At 39.7% G+C, this 13,596-nt stretch overlaps 1 protein-coding gene across 4 annotated transcripts in view; it reads left to right on the forward strand.

The window, feature by feature from the left end:
- The window catches only part of RGS12 (regulator of G protein signaling 12), a 169,584-nt gene extending 157,014 nt beyond the window's left edge, over window positions 1-12,570 (forward strand). For all 4 annotated transcript variants that reach the window (XM_019479123.2, XM_006262642.4, XM_059721535.1 and 1 more), the window contains one exon: window positions 1,830-12,570. In XM_019479123.2, the coding sequence (XP_019334668.1) occupies window positions 1,830-2,194 (365 nt within the window). In that variant the 3' untranslated portion in view covers window positions 2,195-12,570. The remainder of the gene's footprint in view (window positions 1-1,829) is intronic.
- The last annotated feature ends 1,026 nt before the right edge of the window (window positions 12,571-13,596 follow it).

Genomic DNA, 13,596 nt, shown 5'->3' on the forward strand with positions numbered 1-13,596 from the left:
GGAATTTGATCCAATTCCCTTGGAAGCAAAAAGAGCTAATATTACTGATGTGGGGCATTAATATCCTTCTATTTTATGTAAAGTAGTAGAATATTATTGGATTACATAGAATTTTAATTAATTTAATTATGTAAAAACCTTCATCTGTAGAGAAGTCCTCTGAGCAGCTTTACTGCAGTAGTGTAAAGCTTGATTTGTCTCTTTCTTTTCATTTGAATTCGAGGAAATTTTTCACTCTTCCATATCTAAGAGTTCTTTATTATTGTTATTTATTAACAATTGTGATTCTTAAATACCCAGGTGCATTCAGTGGTGTTACAGAACAAATACAAAGACAGGAGTTGAGCTTTCCAAGTCAGCTAGGGGATTTAGTTGCATACCTCCCAGGGAAAATACAGAAAAAATGTAAGATACATTTTCTTATGGTAGAAAGTGTATAGTGTTAACTGATGTGATATTAAACATGACCATCCCAGGTGCTTAAGCCAATGTTGAGTACTAGGAAACATAGTTCTCTGTTGCTAAAAGTGTAAGCAGAACTTTTCTTTCTCTTTGCCTAATGTAGTGAATAGCATCTCCCTTAACAACTGCATAACAGTCTAGGGAGAATGGGATCAGCTGTATCTTTAACTAGCTGCAGTTATACTTATAGCCGCAGTGTAGGACTAACCATGACCAGTTATTGCATTGTTAAACAGAACTATTCTTTTCCTCACTGTTGGCAAAATCATTTTTATTACATAGTGTTGGAGTGATATATCTGTGATGGTACAGGAAATATGCCAGAGGCATGGACTTTTGCGGGTGGACCAATTCCATAGTTGGGATAGATAAGCTTTTGAATTAAAAGCTTGCAAAGCTGAGGCTATCCCAACTATGCAATTGGTCTAATGAAAGATATCTCCCACAAAAATCTTTGCCTCTTGCATGTTTATTACATATAGTTAACGCATGTTATATGTTTTCTAAATGACACATCTAGTTTATTCAAGCCTTTGGAAACTGAACAAGTTTGTTCTTTTTTCACACTAAACCAGACGCAAGAGTGCAGTGGCTAAGGCTTAGGGTATAAACACACCAGGGTTATTATAATAAGCTCATATTGTAAATGCTAGGAAATGGGCTCAAGTCCTAACAGTTCCTCTGTGGTTGCCATTCTGCAGTAGCACCTTGAATGCTGAGGTCATGTATCAGTGCATCAATCATTCCCTCTCCTTCAACCAGCTACGCTGTGTTTCCCCATCCTTCAGTCTGCAGTCACCAGCTCTCAACTCAATAGGGTGAACTGCAATTTTAAATCAGCTTTTCTATATCTTCTGGAGAAAGATGAATCTCTAGTTGCATAAAAATAATATCTCGGAGATCTACAGTGGGTAAAGTGAAGAAATGTTCTCCCATTTTTCTCATTACTTCCTCTCAATGGCTGACCCTGGAAACTATATTCTTTTACCTTGGGTCTGTCCCTCCTGGTATGAGAATTCTAGGGTAGTGAGAAGAGATTGATACAGGAAAGCCATCTCTTATTAAGGTACCAATTACTATGTACTTATTTTTGTGTATTCTGGATAATGTCAATTAATTTAATTTTTATCCTTCTTAAAATATTTAAGACAGATTTAACCTCTGAGATCTATGAAAGAAGTAGCACTAAACTTTGATATTTTTCTCTCCTAATTGGCATAGTCATGAATTTACCTCTGGGAGACCAGAAGACCTCACCTGACTCCTTGCCATGAGGACCAGAAGGGAGAAGTGTGCCCTGTGCAGTTTAAACTTCAAACTTTTGTTGTATATTTTAAGTAATTTATTTTTTTCCTCCTTTCTGTTAGGTGTGAACCACAGAAAGAAAAAAGATTCACTGGCGACTGCTGGACATGTCTGTGAACAGAGCTCTCACAAAACAAAGACCAATAGAAGCCTCAAACCCCCTGGTGCTAGGGATAATCACGCTGCAGAACTTCCTGTAAACAGAGTAATTGACGTGGATGGAGTTAAACTGGAAGACAACATCACACAATCTTGTGATGATTCAGAAGGGAACCTCAGCTTCGAAGGCTACATCTCTGAACTGAGGTCTTGCCAGGGGAGGATGCGGACAGGAGTTTATAGGACATCAGACCTCCCGTCTCTGATTACTGTCAAGACTGAGAAAAACAAGGGTGCCGAGAATCAATACAAAGCCACTTTTGTTTAATCTCAATTTTTAATGAAAGGTTCCATTATTTTTTGCCCGCTAGCATTAGAGCTCTGCATTATGGGCATGTTTCTGCAAGCTACAGGGTGTTTTCAATTCCTATTGGCTTCAGTGCAAGTGTAAGACAGTCAGCATGTCTGGGAGCGGGGGGCTGCCTGTCTTTATCTGTGTTAGACTCTGTATAATGAAGAGTGATATTTCAACAAAAGCATCAGAATATTTAATTTTATCCTGTCATTTAAATAACTCTTTGATGTTGTTTTATATGTCATAGTTCCATAGTTGGTGCTTTGACCAAAATGGTGAGATTAAGATTCTCATGGTTTATGACCTCTCTTTAAGTGTCTTTGATAAAGACAAACTCATTTTAAGTTACCCATCAATTTTTTTTTTTTACTGAAGGTGGCTTCAGATTTTCTTCTTGATCTTATCATGTTCTTTCTTAACCTGCCAGATTCCTACAGTGCTGCTAGAATAGGACATTGAAAACAAAGTGTACGTTAGTTATCGGTTCAAAACTATTAAGGCTTTTTGGGTTTTTTTCTGACAAATCTTCCTGTCTGATACCATGTGAGAAGCAGTCTAAGGGGGATTCAGTCTTGTTGCAAAGATTATCTGAACTGCTGTGTGCAATCGGGCTTGCTTTACACAAGTAAGAATTCATGTTCAAGGCAGTTAGAGTGCCTTCAGTGCCTCGTACTGGTATCATGCACATAGCAGGATACATAAAGCAGCAGCATGGAGGTCATCCAAGGCTTTATCCAGCACTGTTCCCTTGATGTCTGAACCACGTGAGAAGGTGGTTTGATTTTTGGGGGGGAGGGGTTTGCAAAAAATCTATCTCCAGTTAAATGTTCCTCTTTTCAATTCTAGGTTTGAATTGTGTTTTAGCTAACCTTGTAGACTGCGGAATACTTATAAAGGAGGAAGAAAGTATACTTCCTAATTCTCTGCATATATTGTTTTTGCAAACCTGTAGTTGCTTACCTTTCTTTCCCATTTCTTCTGATTTATTTATGATTTTGAGCAGACAAAAACAGGTACATCTACCCCCTTATTTTAGGATTTGAAAGCTCATCCTCAGCTGCCCCGAGGCACATGAGCCACTCTACTCCAACTACATGACCTTGCTGCAGCAGTGGACAGGAAGTGCAGAAGGTGAGAGAAACTGGGAACAGCCTGATTCCTAAGTGAACAGGAACATCAAACTAAGTCTTTCTATGAATCATGCCCACTACCTGTCTATGGGCAGTGTAGATGGAAAATGAGGTGGAGTAGAGTTAGTGTTGGGCCCTGCTGTGCTTGGGCTGTGCATGCACTGTGAGGGATGTGTGAGGGAGTGGCCAGGTAGGGTGAAGTTTACCTTGATACTCAGCAGTTTCCCAGGGAGAGTTAACTTGGTGCCAGGGGTAGAGCTAGAAGTTTGTAATGTAGGCTAAGGCTAAGGAGTAGGCTCACGTAGCAGTACAGACATACTCACAGACATGCATAAATACTGAGGAAACGTAAGCCACATACCCCTATTATTCTATACTGGAAACTATGATCCATTTTTAAAACTTAGAGGTATTTGCTGTGTGAGAAAGATGTGCAGATTCTTAAGACTCTGCAACAGTAATGCAAACCCCAGCATTTAAAAATTATGGTCCAACTCCTAGTGATGTAAATTGGCACAGGTCCATTAATTCTGTGGAGTTTGTCATTGACAAAAGTAAAGGATTTTGTTCTAAATATGGAGAATCACATTCAATTCAGTTAATGTTGCACTGTTTTATAGGAAACGGGAAAGCCCAGTTAATAGGTTGTGTCTTTTATTGATCAATGAGTGATATTAACCTGTCATGGAAAATAGCTCTTCCTTAATAAACTTTCAAAATTAAAATCAAATTGAATCTGCACTGAAGATATGGCAATACTGTAGTGTAAAGACTGAAAAACTTAAGGGATTGAGATATAGAGGCTTTCAGTTCCAGATAACTGATTCATATTTCACTTGGGAAGCTGAAAGTTTTCAGTCTGATGCAGTGATTCCCAACCTTTTCACACTCCAAGGGTCACCCTGTCAGACTAAATGTACCCCTGAGAAAATGCCAGTTCTTTGTTTCACTCATTTTTTGACTACAGAAAAATACTAGAGCAATTCTTCTGTTGCAAAGAATTCAGGCAGACCAGAGCAGGTTCCAGAATGGGTTTGACAGTATGGATTCTTATGTGAAATCTGAGTTTACCCTGTGTACACACTTAACAGTGCTAATACTGCATGGCACCCCACAGCATCCTTAAAAAGATGGTACCCCAGGGCTCCAGGGAACCCTGGTTGAGAATCACTGATCTATTGGGATGATACTACAAATTGCACTCATTATCTGAGTCCATTTTTCTGTGGACCATACAGTCAAAATCTACACAATTACGAATAATAAGTATCATTATTGACAGGGACTGAAAAGGTGTGGAATTAACTTTTCTTCCATATATAATTGCTGTTAGGTAACATTGCTGACATACTGAAGCCTTACTGGAGACTCTCATGCTGCCATTCTGATGGTACCAGTTCTCATGCTGCCTATTCACTGTCACCCACAACATACTTTATTCTTTAGTTGATTATATCGAGGAAGCCTGTAATGTGAAATAATGTTCCAAAATGGGGTTAGTATGTTAATCATGAGACATTATGTTTAACACTCGTGCATTTTTTAAAAGTTCTTTTCCAGTATTTTCTGTCTTGCCATTTTATCGACATTTTGATATGAATTCATTGTTTGTAATAGAACATATTTTTCACTTATAGATGCTCACGTGTTCTATAGTAAGCTTCTGATTGTTTCTGATCAAAGAAGAGCCTCTTGTCATATCAGTAAAAGCCAACAAATGGAATGCTTTTAAGCTTGATACAAATCGCATCTGTTTCTGGGAAATTCTGCTCCTTTTTAAAACTCAAATACAGTAAGTAGTTTGTGCCCAGTTGATTCCTGGTCAGAAATTTAAGTGAAGCACTAATTGCACATTGCTCATCAATGCCTGGATTCTACGAGTGTCTTGTGTATGGAGCGCTCAGTGAAACCAAAGAGCTTGCAGAATCATGCCCTAATGACACATTTGAAAATGACATTCAATCCTGTTGTGGTGGCCAGACTATTCAGTGAAGCCTTCCTGCTTCTGTTTTATTGCTCACTACTAGAACATTCCTAGATGCTATATTCAGAGCCACTGTATTGGATCCTTGATCTGGAGGGACTATTTGGTTACATTAAGAGGAAAATATAGCTATAGCATTCTGTTGAAGAAATATTTGTTCCACCCCAATGGAAGAACCAACTTTATTTGTCAGACGTTTTTCACTTCCTTTCAAAGCTAGTTACAGACATTAATTTCAGTTTGCCATTAGAACCTTTCCATGGCTGCTTAGCTGCTAAGCTCCAAAAAAAATTGTTGTTTTAAATTATGAATGCCCCAACTGGATTTGACTGTCTTGGAGATTTATCCCAAGTTCAAGGAAATTAAGAATGTAAAAGAAAGCAGCCTTAAAATTAATTTTCTTGAACATGGGGGAAAAGCTTGGCAGTATGCCTAGAAAGCCTGTGAGCCAAGCAGCATTGACTAAATAGAAATTATTCTTCCTTATTTCAGCAATAATTTTATTCAAGTGGGACCTGAACGTGAGAAACAGGTAAACTTCAGTTTCAAGGATATTCTTTTAAACAATGACCTAGGGCCTGGGGCAATTTACTTTATAGGCTTAGAAATAATAACGTTAGCTCTACTTTTGCAAGATCCGGGGAATATAAAAACTAACCAGTACAGTGTTACCTCTGGGATCAATTGCTAGAGATCGTGGAGTTAATAAAAACAAAAGGCATGCAAAATATCCCTGAATGGCCTTTTTTTAAGAGTGATTAGGCTCTGAGGATGTTCCTTAGTTTTAACCATTGTGTGATTTTACCAGAATAACATGATTTTGAGTTTCATTGTTATATTAGTATTTCCAGTACAAATGAAACCTCTGAGCAATTTTTTACAAGTAGTTTAATACATACATTTTGATGACTTGGTCCTCTTTATTGTTAATCAGGTTCTAAAGATAAAAGGATATGGTCTTTATTCCCCTTCCAGTTTTCCCAATTTTACAGTGTTGCAGGTTCACTGATTTCAGTGGAATTACTTCTGTTTCTTTCATTAAACAAATATAAACTGAAACAAAACTTGGTTATCTGATCTTCAAACACTGGTGTATGCTTGCATTAACTTCATGACATGACAAAGTATTTAAGATGAGAACTTAGCCTGGAAGCTATAAAAAATATTTCATAGTTCAAATGAGATTCATAAAACATTTCAACCTAAGAACTTTTGATGCATTTATAATTATCCCTAACTTGTCTATTTAATATGCTGCTGTTTTATATTTCATCTGTTGTCATGGTGCTTGGTGTCCGAGTTGGTAGCCTTAACTCTACAGTTTAGCAGAGCTGCGATATTGTTTGTTTTAGAAGCTTTGTGCTTTGTTGAGAACTAAAACCCATATGTAAACAACTTAAAAATAATTTCCCCCCTAGAATCATTGTGTTTGTGCACCTTGTAAAAAATTGTAATGTCACGCATACACCCCCCCCCCACACACATTAAAAAATATTAAGGTTGCAAAGTCAAGCATTCAAAAGTTAGAAGACACCAAAATTAAAGTTGATTTCTATATAAATTCAGCCTACTCAAGTGTGTGCATTATGATACAGATTGTATATTGATGATCACATACTCTTTGTACAGGACACCACCCTCAAGCAAGGAAAGAGAAGGTATGGTGTTTGCTTACTAAGCAGTCATTTAGTGTGTATTTTCTCTTCTGTGTACTTACCAGTGCCTTATCTGAATGCTTCATAAATATTAATGCATTTATTTTCACGGCATAGTGAGGAGTGTATTATGCTTATTTTACAGTTGAGGAACCTAGGCGCAAAGAAATGAAGAGCAAAAGTATCTACTAATTTGGGGAATCAATTCAAGATACACAGGACCTGATTTCTGGAGTACTTGGTAATATAGCATAAAGCTCCTACTGACTTCAGCAGAAGTTCTAGTTGTTTAGTACAGCTTCAAATCAGACCCCAAGGTCTGAAGTCAGGCACCCAGAAAATGAAGAGTACACAATAAGTGACCAACCGTAAATAGTTTAAGTGACTTCACTAGTATCACATAGGAACTCTGTGGCAGAGGCAGTGGTAGAATGCAAATCTCCAAGGCAGCATTCAACTGCCTAAGTTCTGGGACCAGATAAACTTCTGAAATGAGTAGGGGTCATCTAGACAATACATCTTTTGTCCCAAGAGCAGTTCTGTCCTGTGCACTGAGTGAAGCAGAGGCTTTCTGGGCAAAAAACAAGATGTGATCCAAGAATTAAAGCTGTTGTAGAAGAGATTATTATGTGCACAAGGAAGCCAAGCTAAAGTTGCACATGAAAACTATTGTGTTTTTCCTAACTTTGGAGTGACTGACTTTGCTACCTTAGCAGTGTTCTTTTAGCATAGATTGTGTGTGAGGTTTCCTAGGTTTTTAAAAAAGCAGACTGATCCCCTCTCTCAAAGTGATATCATTTGGCACCTTTTTGACACTGACATAGGCCATCAGCAAGGTTGGCACCTTTATATTTACTGTACAGACTCCTGCCACTTAGTGCGTGGGTGTGATCTGCCCCACACAGCATATCAGGTCCACCACCCTGGCCCTGCATGCACTAGATTGGGCCTATTCCCTGCCCTGGCTCTGCATACTGGTCCTATATGACACAGGAGCAACATCATCTGGCTGCAAAATTTGTTAGAGTGGGAGTGGCAGCAGCATTAATTGCCACCGCTCCTCCGCCGCCAAATTTCCTGACCTGGTGGGAGCCCTTCCGGCTGAATTGGCCCACCCACCAGAGACCGAACACTACTGCTCTACATGGATCAGCAGTAGAGGTGGATGGGAAGTTTTCCAAGTGGGTCTCAGAGATGTGTTGACAACAGAAGAAAGAAGACTTGGATTCTAGGCTTCTGTGGAAGACTTGAAGGAAGTGTGTTCAAGAGGGCACAGCTTTTTCTACCCATGCGGCCCCCAGCAGACTCCCTGTGCCCTGTTCCTTCAAAACTGTCTCTGTTTCAGGCCCTTTCCTTCCCCATATCTGGTACCTCATTCCAGTCCCGCTCTCTTGACCTAGCTACAGTTTCTGTTCCTCTGCTCTACTCTTGTCCTGCTGGACTCTGCATCCTAGTTTCCGTCCCAGATTCGTGTCCTTGGTTCCTCCCCTCCCCTACTCCTCATCCCGTCGGTCTCTGTCCCTGTAGTAGTTTCCAGTTTCTCACCATATTCCCAGTTCTTTTTGGCTCCAGGTGTCAATGTAATGAGCCAAGGTCCAGCTGGGGTAGATACAGTCCCAGGCCCCAGCTTTAAGAAATCAGGGAATCAGGCTGAGTCCTCCATTAGGAAGAGGCACCTGCCCACACTGGCTATATACGCTCATGTCAAACAGTAGCAGGCTGTTTGGGCAATAGACAACTGTGTTGTTCCTCTGGCCTGCTTGAAATTCCTAAACATGACTTCAGAGGTTCAGAGCATGCTCTGCATGCTTTTGGACCCCTCCTTCCTGTTTCTACTTGCTCCTTTTCCTGTGTTGGACTTCTCAGCCTGGATCAGCTGCTTTCCCTCACCACCACCTTGTCTCAACCCTCATCTTGCTGTCCTGAACCAGGACTGAGACCTGGCTTTGATTTCAGCTTCCACTTCAATAAACCCCTGATCTAGCACGATCCACTCAGACTGACTTCCTATGCCCTGCTCAACTTTACACTCAGTTTCTTTCCCTAGACTCCTTGTATAATCCTAGCGTCCTCTCCACTGCCTTACTGTTACAGTGACCTTGCCTAGCCAAACCCCATTCTCCCCTCACATCCCAGTTCCTCATCGGTCTGCTTCCCCTCTCCTCTTTCTCTTCCTCTACGCCACTGGTTCTTAGCCCCAGTGTCCTGCCCACCCAGTCCAATTCTTCCTCCCTACTCTCAGCTCTTCACCCAGTTTCAGTTTCTGTAGTGTGAGAAAGCTCCAGCAAGGGTTGTAATGTGGCTCTGCTAGAGGGCAGCCTTTATTATTTTCTCCTTTATGTTACTCTCTCTTCCTCTCCAGTGAGTGTAGAGGACTAGGTATCTATTACTCCAGAATTCCCCCCCGCTCCTCTCCCCACACCACTCTCTGTCTTACTTCCCTTCTTGACCCTTAGTCCCAGTATCTATGACTAATCAGTTCCTTTCCTCTTCTTCCTCCCAGTTTTTCTCCTTACCTGTTGTTCTCCAGTCCCAGGTTCTGTCATCCTTAAGCTCCTTGGGCCAATCTAATCTCCTCCTTCCTGCAACTCCAGCTCCAGTTTTGCATTTCAGTTAGAGACCTTCCTCCTCCACACTATCTGGCATCAGTAAAGGAATCACTGAGAAGAAAGGAGAAATGGACTCCCTGCTCTAGGTTCAGGTGCCTGGACCTGATATGAACTGCATCACTCCTGAACTACAATTGCTACACAGGACTGGTGTGGAGCATGCTCCATGTGTATGCAATCTTTTGGTTGAAATTTTTGTAAAGCTAGCTTGAGGTATAAACAGAGCAATTTCAGCCCAAGCAGTGAAAGTCTGACAAAGCTGTAAGAAACCAAAAACAGGTTCTGCTAAAGCTAAGTGTTTGGGCTACCTTCTTGTTAGATGGTACTACTAGGCCCACCTATAATATATGTGGAGGTCAGGGTTATATTATTGTATTGTATACTTACAGCTTCAGTTGATTATGGTGAAATTGTTCAAGTACATTTTTAATGTTTCTCCATCAGACTTTGTGTAATTTAAGGTCTAACCTTCAGTTTGCCTATATTAATGTTACAGCCTGGGGTAAGTCTTCCTTGGGGGCAATTACTAGCTTGCTCTGTTAGATTTAACCTTTGGATTTAGATGATTTGGTCTGGCAAACACTTAGGCATTGGATCTTGCTGTGGCCTCTTAAGACTCCTGAGGTGAGACTCCTTTGTCCTTGGAAACTTCTGTATGAGATATGGGACCCAGTGCTAAAATCCCTGAAGTCTTCCCAGTAGCAGGTCCACCACCCTGGGGACCCATATGTATTATTTAGGTACCTTGTAACACTTCAAATAAGGAACACACAAGCTTTATATGCAGACTTTAAAAACTTACACATGCTTAACTTATGGTTGGGAAAAAGACTTGCTAATTTATATAAAATAAGAAATACCCAAAATGCATTTAGAACTCAGAGTTCTTGCCACTCCTTTTATAGAGGTCTAGCCCATGACTTTCTGGATGGGAGAGAGGGACAGGTCCTCTCATGTCCCATTTCTCTCTGCAGAGTCTTACTGTCTCACTCCCTACTAGAAAACATGTCATTTTAAATCCAAGATTATATAATCTTTTCCAGAGATGTTCAATCTCCAGTCCCCTGGGTTGTATTGTTGGCAGAGAGTTGTTAAAAGTCAGTGAGTCTACTGCCCCAATGGGATTAGACTATTAAAGGTTGATGACCTTGTTTTTCAGATTCAGTCTGTTCTGTCCCATTATACATACATATCCCCCAAGCTGTTGCTAGTACTAACTAATGATAGTGCTACTGGCAATGCTAGACAGATTCTGAATAGAGTTGCGAGGGAATACTGTCATTAAAAGGAATGTCTACTAACATTTAATATAGTCTATTGGGACGCATGCCAGCTTTGTGCATCCAGAAAGACTAGGCTACTGTGCAATACAATGAGATGCAAAAGAATGTATCAGTAGCATAAAATGCTGTTGCTGACACAGTACAACCAGATTTTCAGTTCTGAGTCCCAGCTGGGGAACTAAGTGAAATTTCTAGGTTGTAAATATTCCTCAGAAACCCCTAGGTCCTATTGTTCTTCAAGAAATGGTTGATGATTGCTGAGCACTTTTTAGTATCATGAGTACTTCATTTCACTTCTTGCAAAGCTTGGGACAGGTCTTGAGCTGAAGTCTAGCTCAGTTAATGCAGCCTAAAATGATTGTTTCCCGATGTAATAGGAAAGGCAGGGTCTTTGCAACTCCAAGGCAGTCTTCCTAACTTCAAATGAGACTGTGGTGCCTCATATTTATGAGCAATAGCTTTCAGAGTCCTAAAATATGCATGGCTATAAACCACCTCATGTGGATTCCTGACCCATGCCTATTCTGTGAAAAATAGCCATGGGATTTGGAAGGGCCAAACTGCTGCAGTGGCCAACAAGACATCCATATATTTCAATCTACTGGAGTCATTAGCTGAGTTCTGTGTCCTAAATGTGGCCTAGCTGAGTATTTCAACTAGGGCCCATAAGGCATCAAGGGGACACTTGTACTGATTTCAGTGGGCTTTAAATCTGGTTGTTGGTGTAGCTCCACAGCTATTTTTAGGCTGGTTAATTGTAATAATTTCAAATAATTAGGTCTGTTGAGAAATGCTGATACACCAGGTGTTCACAAGTTCTAATTAGTCCCTAAGTATCTACACAATCTCAGCAAGTTTACTGCATCTGTTACATTTTAACTTCCATGTATTCCTTTTGTATTAAAGACAAGGAAAGAAATTTGCTTAAATTTTGTACCCAGGGGAATGAATACATTGGACTGTATATGATCATCATCTTCTGGAATTTAATTTGTATTCTTGTACAAGTGATTTATTATTTTGGAAATTTGTAATATGAAAATAGATACTGGGCTAATTTTGCCACCCCAAAAAACTGTTGTCAAATTATATACTACACAGTAGTGTTTCACAAGGAATCATTGTTTATAGAATCAACAATTGATAACAATAACTAATTTTAACTGATACATTTGTTTGTAGTAATTAATTTGTCCTAGTGGACTGATAATATTTTATTTGTCAGCAACATCTGTTTGTAATGTAGTTCAATAAAGGGGGGTTGTGTTCTTTCCAATTACGTTAAGGGAATCAGTTTTGCATTATAACCTGAAAAATATAACAAATATGTCTTTAAGTGCAAATGCTTTTAAAAAATGATTTTTCATTTGTCAGTTACTTTTAACAAACTTGGGGGAAGCAAAAAAAGAAGGCTGAATGTTACTTGCACATAATACATTTCACAAAGATATATTTCTAAATCACACCTCTGCAAAAAATTGAATTACTTTTTCTTTTTTTCTTTTTTCTTTTTTTTTTACCTGTAGGTAGCATGTATTGATGTATTGTTATTTGTCAGGAAATGACATTCCTGAAAAGTTGATTTCATCTTGTGAAATCCACCACTAGAGGATGTGATCCTTAACCTTTAATGTATCCCTGTTGTACATTTAATCTCTGCAATTAAAAATTAAAGTTGCTTTAATACAGCTGCTGAACATTTTGAGTGTAGTGAGAGCCTCATCGGGTTTCTCTAGTATGTGTTCTGTATGACTGGGCAACAGAGCAGCTCCTGGGGAGCCAATACCCAGCCACGATGATCTAACTCCTGCCTGGAGTTACTAAAAAAATAATGGCACCCCATTCACAAAATGGAATCATTATAATGAATGCTCTCAATGGCCCTTAAACAGTCTTTTTTTCACCATTGTCCACCCAGATCTTGTGCCACTTGAAAAAAGAGAGACAAAAACTTGAGTGCTGATGATGGAAAATAAAGGCTAATACAGACAGGTTGAAAAATAGTGAAATCTTCCAAGCCTACCATAAGGCCTGCATTACAGACTAAGAGAAATTTCCTATCAGCCTCTGCTGAAATTCTGGTCCAAGCAGTTATCCTGGTTTGTAAAATCTGTTATCAATATATGACTGCAAGCTTCAACAGGACCCATTATCAGAAGAACCATTATTCTATTTCGTGCAGATTTAAGAAGAAATCTCTGGATTTGCGTTGCCTGTACCCACCAAACAGCAGCCCAGCTGCCTTCCCAGAATTCAGTACATTCACTTGACTAGAGGTTCTGGACACCTAAGAGTGTCTAACACTTTCAAAAGTAATCCAGGCCCTTCCTGACTTGTGAAAGGAAACATTGACCACTGGTACTACTTATTCCCAAAGCAGCCAATGTATCTTTCAACAAAGAATTTCCCCTCCTTTTAAAAAATGCAATCAATAATTTGACAAACATTGAAGAAATCTCTTTTGGGTACTCTGGTTTTTGTCAACTGCTATCCAGTTCCAACCTCATATTCCTGTGCAAATTCAAGATAAGTTAGCCAAAGGCCAGCTACAAGTTCATTGAACTGAAGCTGATCTCTCTGACCTGGTACAATCTGGATTTAAGCAAGCCCCTGGAATTGAAACCACTTTAGTGGCATTGGTGGATGATCTTGTCCTTTCAGTGGATACAAGGTAGACATCTATCTTCCTATCCCTGGATCGCCTCGGCGGCATT

This window comes from Alligator mississippiensis, chromosome 2, assembly GCF_030867095.1.
Source record: "Alligator mississippiensis isolate rAllMis1 chromosome 2, rAllMis1, whole genome shotgun sequence".
NCBI classification, from domain to species: domain Eukaryota; kingdom Metazoa; phylum Chordata; order Crocodylia; family Alligatoridae; genus Alligator; species Alligator mississippiensis.